The sequence below is a fragment of the Oncorhynchus clarkii genome, unplaced genomic scaffold (assembly GCF_045791955.1).
Source record: "Oncorhynchus clarkii lewisi isolate Uvic-CL-2024 unplaced genomic scaffold, UVic_Ocla_1.0 unplaced_contig_1332_pilon_pilon, whole genome shotgun sequence".
Lineage (NCBI taxonomy): Eukaryota > Metazoa > Chordata > Actinopteri > Salmoniformes > Salmonidae > Oncorhynchus > Oncorhynchus clarkii.
In genome coordinates this window covers 1-9,849 of record NW_027260919.1, presented here as the reverse complement: position 1 = coordinate 9,849, position 9,849 = coordinate 1, and the positions used below count along the sequence as shown (strand labels likewise).

The window sequence follows — 9,849 nt, the reverse complement described above, 5'->3', positions numbered from 1 at the left end:
CCAATAGAAAATCTTTGGAGGGAGCTGAAAATCTGTATTGCCCAGCGACAGCCCCGAAACCTGAAGGATCTGGAGAAGGTCTGTATGGAGGAGTGGGCAAAAATCCCTGCTGCAGTGTGTGCAAACCTGGTCAAGAACTACAGGAAACATATGATCTCTGTAATTGCAAACAAAGGTTTCTGTACCAAATATTAAGTTCTGCTTTTCTGATGTATCAAATACTTATGTCATGCTATAAAATGCAAATGAATTACTTAAAAACATACAAATGTGATTTTCGGATTTTCTTTTTGTTTTAGATTCCGTCTTTCACAGTTGAAGTGTACCTATGATAAAAATCACAGACCTCTACATGCTTTGTAAGTAAGAAGAAAACCTGCAAAATCGGCAGTGTATCAAATACTTGTTCTCCCCACTGTACATGTAAAAAAGGTTTAACAGAATAATTACAAAAACAGTCAGTCAATATTAGTCAGATATGTAGATGCCCAGCTTGGCAGCTCCATTATAAGGTCAGTGTTGGGCACTGCACTGTGAATTGCTTCTTGATGTTCTTTCAGCATTTCTTTCCATTTAAAACAATTCCCGCACTGATCACAGCTGTACGGTTTCTCTCCCGTGTGTATTCTCTGGTGTTGCTTTAGATTTCCTTTCTCGCTGAAGGTCTTCCCACATTGGGAGCAGTGGAAAGGATTCTCCCCTGTGTGTCTTCTCTGATGTTGCTTTAGGACATTTAACCGACTGAAGCTTTTTCCACATTGAGAGCAGTGGTATGGCTTCTCTCCACTATGTATTCTCTGATGTCTCTTTAAGTCTCCTGCCTGACTGAAGCTCTTACCACATTGGGAGCAGTGGTGGGGCTTCTCTCCACTATGCATTCTCTGATGACTCTTAAGGCTTCCTTCCAATTTAAACCTCTTCCCACAATGATCACAGCAGAATGGTTTCTCTTCTGTGTGAGTTATTTGGTGCCTCTTCAGATATGATGACAGACTGAAACTCTTCCCACACTGAGAGCAGTGAAAAGGTTTCTCTCTTGTGTGAGTTTGTTGGTGTTTCGTTAAATTTGATAACTGATTAAAACGCTTCCCACAATGGGAGCAGTGGAAAAGCTTCTCCTCTGTGTGTATTTTCTGGTGTCTCTTCAAATGTATTGACCAACCAAAAGTCTTCCCGCACAAGGAGCAGTGGAAAGGCTTCTCCCCTGTGTGCATTCTCTGGTGAGCCTTTACGGTGTCTACACGATGGAACCTCTTCTTACACTGAAAGCAGTGGCACGACTTCTTTCCTGTGTGAATAAGCTGGTGCCTCTTCAAAGTGCTCGGGGTCTGAAATCTCTCCGCACGTTGACCACACGGGTGAGGCTTCTTTCTTTTGTGAATCTGATGGGGAGATTTGGGGTGAGTTGGACAAATAAAACAGTCTCTGCAGTCTGTGCAGGGTCTTGGCCTACAAGTGTGCCTTCTCAACTCCTCTGGATCATAGAAACTAGTGAAGCAGTCCATGCAGTGGTGATGTTTCTGTCTTGAGTTCCTCCGTCTGTGTTGTTTATGGTTTCCTAATGCTGTGGAACTGGGCTCACTGTCTGAACCTGTGTTGGAGATCTCTCCTGTGGGAATATGAACAGATATGGGGTTAGAATTAGAACGGTAACATTGAAATGGGATTTAAAAGACTTTTGATGCAAGTAGAAGCAATACAATAGTTCTGGAATCCCCTGTGGCTGCCAAGGCAACAACCTCTCTCCGTACTCCACACCTGAACTTACCTGGGTCAGTGATACTATCTACTTCCTCCTCTTCCTCCTCTAGGTCTGGAGCAGACACTTCCCTGTTCTCCTCTTCTTCATTGACTGCTCTCTCCTCCACCTCCTCTTTGACTGTTCTCTCCTCCTCCACCTCCACTTTGGCTGCTCTCTCCTCCTCCACCTCCACTTTGGCTGCTCTCTCCTCCTCCACCTCCACTTTGGCTGCTCTCTCCTCCACGTCTTCGACTGCTCTCTCCTCCTCCACCTCCCCCTTGACTGCTCTCTCCACCTCCTCTTTGACTGCTCTCTCCTCCTCCACCTCCACTTTGACTGCTCTCTCCTCCTCCATCTCCTCTGTGACTGCTCTCTCCTCCTCCACCTCCTCTTTGACTGCTTTCTCCTCCTCCACTTTGACTGCTCTCTCCTCCTCCACCTCCTCTTTGACTGCTTTCTCCTCCTCCTCTTTGACTGCTCTCTCCTCCTCCTCTACTTTAACTGCTCTCTCCTCCTCCACCTCCTCTTTGACTGCTCTCTCCACCTCCACCTCCTCTTTGACTGCTCTCTCCTCCTCCACCTCCACTTTGACTTCTCTCTCCTCCTCCACCTCCACTTTGACTTCTCTCTCCTCCTCCACCTCCACTTTGACTGCTCTCTCCTCCTCCACCTCCTCTTTGACTGCTCTCTCCTCCTCCATCTCCTCTTTGGCTGCTCTCTCCTCCAACTCCTCTTTGACTGCTCTCTCCTCCTCCACTTTGACTGCTCTCTCCTCCTCCATCTCCTCTTTGACTGCTTTCTCCTCCTCCTCCACTTTGACTGCTCTCTCCTCCGGGGACTCTGTGGACTTTGGTTCAGACATGGAAGGCTAGAGATGGATCCAAAAGAGGAAGCACAACATGTGAAAGGTGAGTTTCACTAAACAATAAAGGGATAGAACGTGCTCAATATTCCATGCACTAGGAATCACTGCTAATAAAATGGAACTAGCTAGCTCACGTTGCTATGGCGATGGCAAGTCAGTAATGTGAAGCTATTATTGGGTTATCTTTAGCTTACTGACCAGCCCTTAAATCATGAATCTCAGTTCCAGTACATTACACAGAATAGTCAATGGACAAAGGTATCTTCTGTAATTAATTCACAGATAGAGATCACAGCTACAGTACAAATCATTCACAGATAGAGATCACAGCTACAGTACAAATCATTCACAGATAGAGATCACAGCTACAGTACAAATCATTCACAGATAGAGATCACAGCTACAGTACAGATCATTCACAGATAGAGATCACAGCTACAGTACAGATCATTCACAGACAGAGATCACAGCTACAGTACAGATCATTCACAGATAGAGATCACAGCTACAGTACAAATCATTCACAGATAGAGATCACAGCTACAGTACAGATCATTCACAGATAGAGATCACAGCTACAGTACAGATCATTCACAGATAGAGATCACAGCTACAGTACAGATCATTCACAGATAGAGATCACAGCTACAAAGTATAAATCAGTACAAATCATTCCAAGCAAACCGTTTGAAGCACTTATTCAGTCTTCCACAAAAAAAAAAAGTTTTTCCAAATCATTTATTTCATTTTCGCGCTTTATCAAAAAATTACTTTTATATCACAGGTAGAGTGAGGCTGCAGTAGCCTACTGGGGTTGCTCTTTAGCAAATGTTAAATTGTGAAATCACAATGTGTTTACAGTCATGACATACAAAACACACACAAAGTAGTTATGTTACAGGGAACTTTGATGATCCCGTGTCAAAAAAATGTCTTGTAAACTTGTTGTAATGTGTGTCACTAGTAGATTCAGTGTGATCACCATCGCAGACCAAAAGATGCCCGTATTGTGCCATCTTAAAGATGTTGCCTCTGATCTGAGGACACACACACGCTAGAGCCAGCTATACCCTTCCTGTGACAAATGTATTAGAAATAAACTGACATCACATTTACATAAGTATTCAGACCCTTTACTCAGTACTTTGTTGAAGCAGCTTTGGCAACGAATACAGCCTCAAGTCTTCTTGGGGTATGATGCTACAAGCTTGGCACACCTGTATTTGGAGAGTTTCTCCCATTTTCTGCAGATCCTCTCAAGCTCTGTCAGGTTGAATGGGGAGTGACGCTGCACAGCTATTTTCAGGTCTCTCCAGAGATGTTTGATCGGGTTCAAGTCCGAGCTCTGGCTGGGCCACTCAAGGACATTCAGAGACTTGTCCTGAAGCCACTCCTGCATTGTCTTGGCTGTGTGTTTAGTGTTGTTGTCCTGTTGGAAGGTGAACCTTCACCCCGGTCTGAGGTCCTGAGCGTTCTGGGGCAGGTTTTCATCAAGGATCTCTCCGTACTTCACTTTGTTCATCTTTCCCTCTACCAGTCCCTGCCGCTGAAAAACATCCCCACAGCATGATGCTGCCATCACCATGCTTCACCGTAGGGATGGTGCCAGGCTTCCTCCAGACGTGACCATTGGGTTCTTTGTCACCTCCCTGACCAAAGTCCTTCTCCCCTGATAGCTCAGTTTGGCCGGGTGGCCAGCTCAAAGAAGAGTCTTGGTGGTTCCAAACTAATTCCATTTAAGAATGATGGAGGCCACTGTGTTCTTGGGGACCTTCAATGCTGTGGGTGGAATGGCAGGTAGCCTAGTGGTTAGAGCGTTGGACTAGTAACCGAAAGGTTACAAGATCGAATCCCCAAGCCGAAAAGGTAAAAATCTGTCATTCTGCCCCTGAACAAGGCAGTTAACCCACTATTCCCAGGCTGTCATTGGAAATATGAATTTGTTCATAACTGACTTGCCTAGTTAAATTTAAAAATGCTGCAGAATTTTATTTGGTACCCTTCCCCAGATCTGTGACTTGCCACAATCTGGTCTCCTTCGACCACATGGCTTTGTTTTTGCTCTGACATGCACTGTCAACTGTGGGACCTTATATGTCCAATCAATTGAATTGAACACAGTTGGACTCCAATTAAGCTGAAGAAACATCTCAAGGATGATCAATGGAAACAGGATTCGGGGACGGACGAAAGTTATACTGTTACATTTGCCCCTTGATAACCAGCGCACATCTGTAAAAGCGTTACGTGGTCGCTGCCCATATCATTGCATAGTGCAGGAAATACACAAGAGTTCAGGGGCCTTGCTTTACAAAGGTTATCCATTTTCACTGTTGTGTCCAAAACGGCTTTCAAGCGGTCAGACATTCCCTTGGCAGCAAGAGCCTCTCGTGGATGCTGCAGTGTCCCCAAGTGGCATCGGGAGCAACTGCTTGCACACCCGTTACCACTCCACTATGTATATTTGACTAGGCTACCTGCATTTGACATTATGTTATTTCGCTGAACACGAGATGGTTTAATTGGCAGTGAAACGAGGCTACTCAGGCGAGAAAAAACCCTCACCCAAATGTATAGCCCTGTTGGAAAATATAAATGGACTGATTGAAAATGTGATAAAAGTTTTTATATATATATATATATATATATATATATTTATATAAACGTTATATATATATATATATATGAATCAAATGTTTATTTGGCGTACCCCCGACGGCATTGCGCGTAACCCAGTTTGCTGCACATGCTTGGAATTAGTTGTAGCTATCGTCTCGTGCACCAAAGACTGAAGCGACGATGGGTTGACTGCGTTTTGAGAGTTTTCGGCTCACTTGACTGCTAAATAGATACATTTCGAGCAATATAGTTTAAAGCAAATGAGATTTGAAACTGACATTTGATTTGTAATCACTAAATGACTAATGAATACTGAAATTAAGTTGGCTAGCTAGCCTCCTTAGCTACCTAACTATCGGCCTAGTTAGCCAGGCTAACTTACTAGCCAGTGATCCGAGTAGCCAATGGATGTCATGTTAAAAATGAACAATTTACACTTCATATATTTTTGACATTGACACTCAATATGGTGATTCACAACACAGCGTACTGTAGATAAACATAATTGCTTGCTATAGACTGTTAGCTTCCAATGGCTAGTTAGCAAGCTAGCTAGAGCAATGTGCACCAGATCAACAATTAGCCGCCTGTGAACAAATAATCCGACTACTAAATGATTCTTTCTGTATTTGCAAACGTTCTCAAATATGTTACAAAGCTTGATTTTCACCTTGACACTTGATTTAGAACGGTCTTGTAGCCCTCTTTTACCAGAACGAGATATGTGCTGACAACGCGAGAATACAGATCTGCATTCTCAAGACAGTCACGGCTGCGCTAGATGATCACATGGCGCAACTCCATTGCAGCTTTCATTATGAAAAGAATATGATATTCTACCCAGTTGTTTGGAGATTTTCAGGCCAGATCATATGAGAAGCGGCTTGAAAACCCACACTGGTGAAAGAAATACACTTGTTTTTACTCAAGCAATCTTATTTTAGTTCTTGTTGAAAGGAGCGACCACACATATTGTTTTAATCACAACTTCATTTTTTTTAAATTTCTTTCAGGTTGCATAATCATAACAATATACTATACCTTATTGACCAAACAGGTATCCTGAATGATTCTCTGAAACTGGAAACACTTATCTCCCTCACTAGCTTTAAGCACCAACTGTCATAGCAGCTCACAGATTACTGCACATGTACATAGCCCACCTATAATTTAGCCCAAACAACTACCTCTTTCCCAACTGTATTTAATTTATTTATTTAGCTCCTTTGCACCCCGTTATTTTTATTTCTACTTTGCACATTCTTCCACTGCAAATCTACCATTCCAGTGTTTTACTTGCTATATTGTATTTACTTTGCCACCATGGCCTTTTTTGCCTTTACCTCCCTTATCTCATCTCATTTGCTCACATCGTATATAGACTTGTTTATACTGTATTATTGACTGTATGTTTGTTTTACTCCATGTGTAACTCTGTGTTGTTGTATGTGTCGAACTGCTTTGCTTTATCTTGGCCAGGTCGCAATTGTAAATGAGAACTTGTTCTCAACTTGCCTACCTGGTTAAATAAAGGTTAAAAAAAAAAAATCAACCCCAGCATTAAGAAGCTATCCTGAATGATTCCCTAACCCAGCATTAAGAAGGTATCCTGAATGATTCCCTAACCCAGCATTAAGAAGGTATCCTGAATGATTCCCTAACCCAGCATTAAGAAGCTATCCTGAATGATTCCCTAACCCAGCATTAAGAAGGTATCCTGAATGATTCCCTAACCCAGCATTAAGAAGGTATCCTGAATGATTCCCTAACCCAGCATTAAGAAGGTATCCTGAATGATTCCCTAACCCAGCACTAAGAAGGCATCCTGAATGATTCCCTAACCCAGCACTAAGAAGGTATCTGAATGATTCCCTAACCCAGCATTAAGAAGGTATCTGAATGATTCCCTAACCCAGCATTAAGAAGGTATCTGAATGATTCCCTAACCCAGCATTAAGAAGGTATCTGAATGATTCCCTAACCCAGCATTAAGAAGGTATCCTGAATGATTCCCTAACCCAGCACTAAGAAGGTATCCTGAATGATTCCCTAACCCAGCACTAAGGTATCCTGAATGATTCCCTAACCCAGCATTAAGAAGGTATCCTGAATGATTCCCTAACCCAGCATTAAGAAGGTATCCTGAATGATTCCCTAACCCAGCATTAAGAAGGTATCTGAATGATTCCCTAACCCAGCACTAAGAAGGTATCTGAATGATTCCCTAACCCAGCATTAAGAAGGTATCCTGAATGCAGTGGTTGAAAAAGTACCCAATTGTCATACTTGAGTAAAAGTAAAGCTACATTAATAGAAAATGACTCCAGTAAAAGTGAAAGTCACCCAGTAAAATACTACTTGAGTAAAAGTCTAAAAGTATTTGGTTTCAAAAGTCAAAGTATAAATCATTAAAAAATATATTGACATATATTTTGACATATATTTTCAAATTCCTTATATTAAGCAAACCAGAGGTTTGTATTTTTATTTATTTACAGATATCCAGAAGCACACCCCAACACACAGACATAATTTACAAAGCATTTGTGTTTAGTGAGACCGCCAGAGCTGAGGCAGTAGGGATGACCAGGGATGTTCTCTAGATAGGTTCGCTGTCAAAGCAGCCTGCGAGGAGAAGACAACCAGAACAGGCTGATGAAATGTAAAGGGTACCATGTATAGTTCAAAAACATTTCAGAGGAACATCAGCCACTGTGCAGTGCAACCAGTCAGCTAGAACAAAGAGCAGCAGAGAAAGTACTAAAACACTAGGTGTATGGTATCTAAAGTCCACTACCTCTCCACAAAACACCAGCCCCTAGAGGTATGTAAAGTCCACCACTTCTCCACAAAACACCAGCCCCTAGAGGTATCTAAAGTCCACTACTTCTCCACAAAACACCAGCCCCTAGAGGTATGTAAAGTCCACTACTTCTCCACAAAACACCAGCCCCTAGAGGTATGTAAAGTCCACTACTTCTCCACAAAACACCAGCCCCTAGAGGTATGTAAAGTCCACTACCTCTCCACAAAACATCAGCCCCTAGAGGTATGTAAAGTCCACTACCTCTCCACAAAACACCAGCCCCTAGAGGTATATAATGTCCACTACTTCTCCACAAAACACCAGCCCCTAGAGGTATGTAAAGTCCACTACTTCTCCACAAAACACCAGCCCCTAGAGGTATGTAAAGTCCACTACTTCTCCACAAAACACCAGCCCCTAGAGGTATGTAAAGTCCACTACCTCTCCACAAAACACCAGCCCCTAGAGGTATGTAAAGTCCACTACTTCCCCACAAAACACCAGCCCCTAGAGGTATGTAAAGTCCACTACTTCCCCACAAAACACCAGCCCCTAGAGGTATGTAAAGTCCACTACCTCTCCACAAAACACCAGCCCCTAGAGATATCTAAAGTCCACTACCTCTCCACAAAACATCAGCCCCTAGAGGTATGTAAAGTCCACTACCTCTCCACAAAACACCAGCCCCTAGAGGTATATAATGTCCACTACTTCTCCACAAAACACCAGCCCCTAGAGGTATGTAAAGTCCACTACTTCTCCACAAAACACCAGCCCCTAGAGGTATGTAAAGTCCACTACCTCTCCACAAAACACCAGCCCCTAGAGGTATGTAAAGTCCACTACTTCTCCACAAAACACCAGCCCCTAGAGATATCTAAAGTCCACTACCTCTCCACAAAACACCAGCCCCTAGAGGTATGTAAAGTCCACTACTTCTCCACAAAACAAAACACCAGCCCCTAGAGGTATGTAAAGTCCACTACTTCTCCACAAAACACCAGCCCCTAGAGGTATGTAAAGTCCACTACCTCTCCACAAAACACCAGCCCCTAGAGGTATGTAAAGTCCACTACTTCTCCACAAAACACCAGCCCCTAGAGGTATGTAAAGTCCACTACCTCTCCACAAAACACCAGCCCCTAGAGGTATGTAAAGTCCACTACTTCTCCACAAAACACCAGCCCCTAGAGGTATGTAAAGTCCACTACTTCCCCACAAAACACCAGCCCCTAGAGGTATGTAAAGTCCACTACCTCTCCACAAAACACCAGCCCCTAGAGGTATGTAAAGTCCACTACTTCTCCACAAAACACCAGCCCCTAGAGGTATGTAAAGTCCAATACCTCTCCACAAAACACCAGCCCCTAGAGGTATGTAAAGTCCACTACCTCTCCACAAAACACCAGCCCCTAGAGGTATATAATGTCCACTACTTCTCCACAAAACACCAGCCCCTAGAGGTATGTAAAGTCCACTACTTCTCCACAAAACACCAGCCCCTAGAGGTATGTAAAGTCCACTACCTCTCCACAAAACACCAGCCCCTAGAGGTATGTAAAGTCCACTACTTCTCCACAAAACACCAGCCCCTAGAGGTATGTAAAGTCCACTACTTCCCCACAAAACACCAGCCCCTAGAGGTATGTAAAGTCCACTACCTCTCCACAAAACACCAGCCCCTAGAGGTATGTAAAGTCCACTACTTCTCCACAAAACACCAGCCCCTAGAGGTATGTAAAGTCCACTACCTCTCCACAAAACACCAGCCCCTAGAGGTATCTAAAGTCCACTACCTCTCCACAAAACACCAGCCCC

At 43.4% G+C, this 9,849-nt stretch overlaps 1 protein-coding gene across 1 annotated transcript; it reads right to left on the bottom strand.

Annotated features, from left to right (window-relative positions):
• Nucleotides 1-429: 429 nt before the first annotated feature.
• Nucleotides 430-5,328, bottom strand: LOC139402231 (zinc finger protein 436-like). Its single transcript, XM_071146332.1, has 5 exons — nucleotides 5,317-5,328; nucleotides 2,505-2,609; nucleotides 2,037-2,360; nucleotides 1,769-1,898; nucleotides 430-1,609 (listed from the first exon to the last, which is right to left on the bottom strand). The coding sequence occupies exons 1-5, from the start codon at nucleotides 5,326-5,328 to the stop codon at nucleotides 459-461; spliced, it is 1,722 nt and encodes a 573-aa protein (XP_071002433.1). The 3' UTR covers nucleotides 430-458.
• Nucleotides 5,329-9,849: the final 4,521 nt, after the last annotated feature.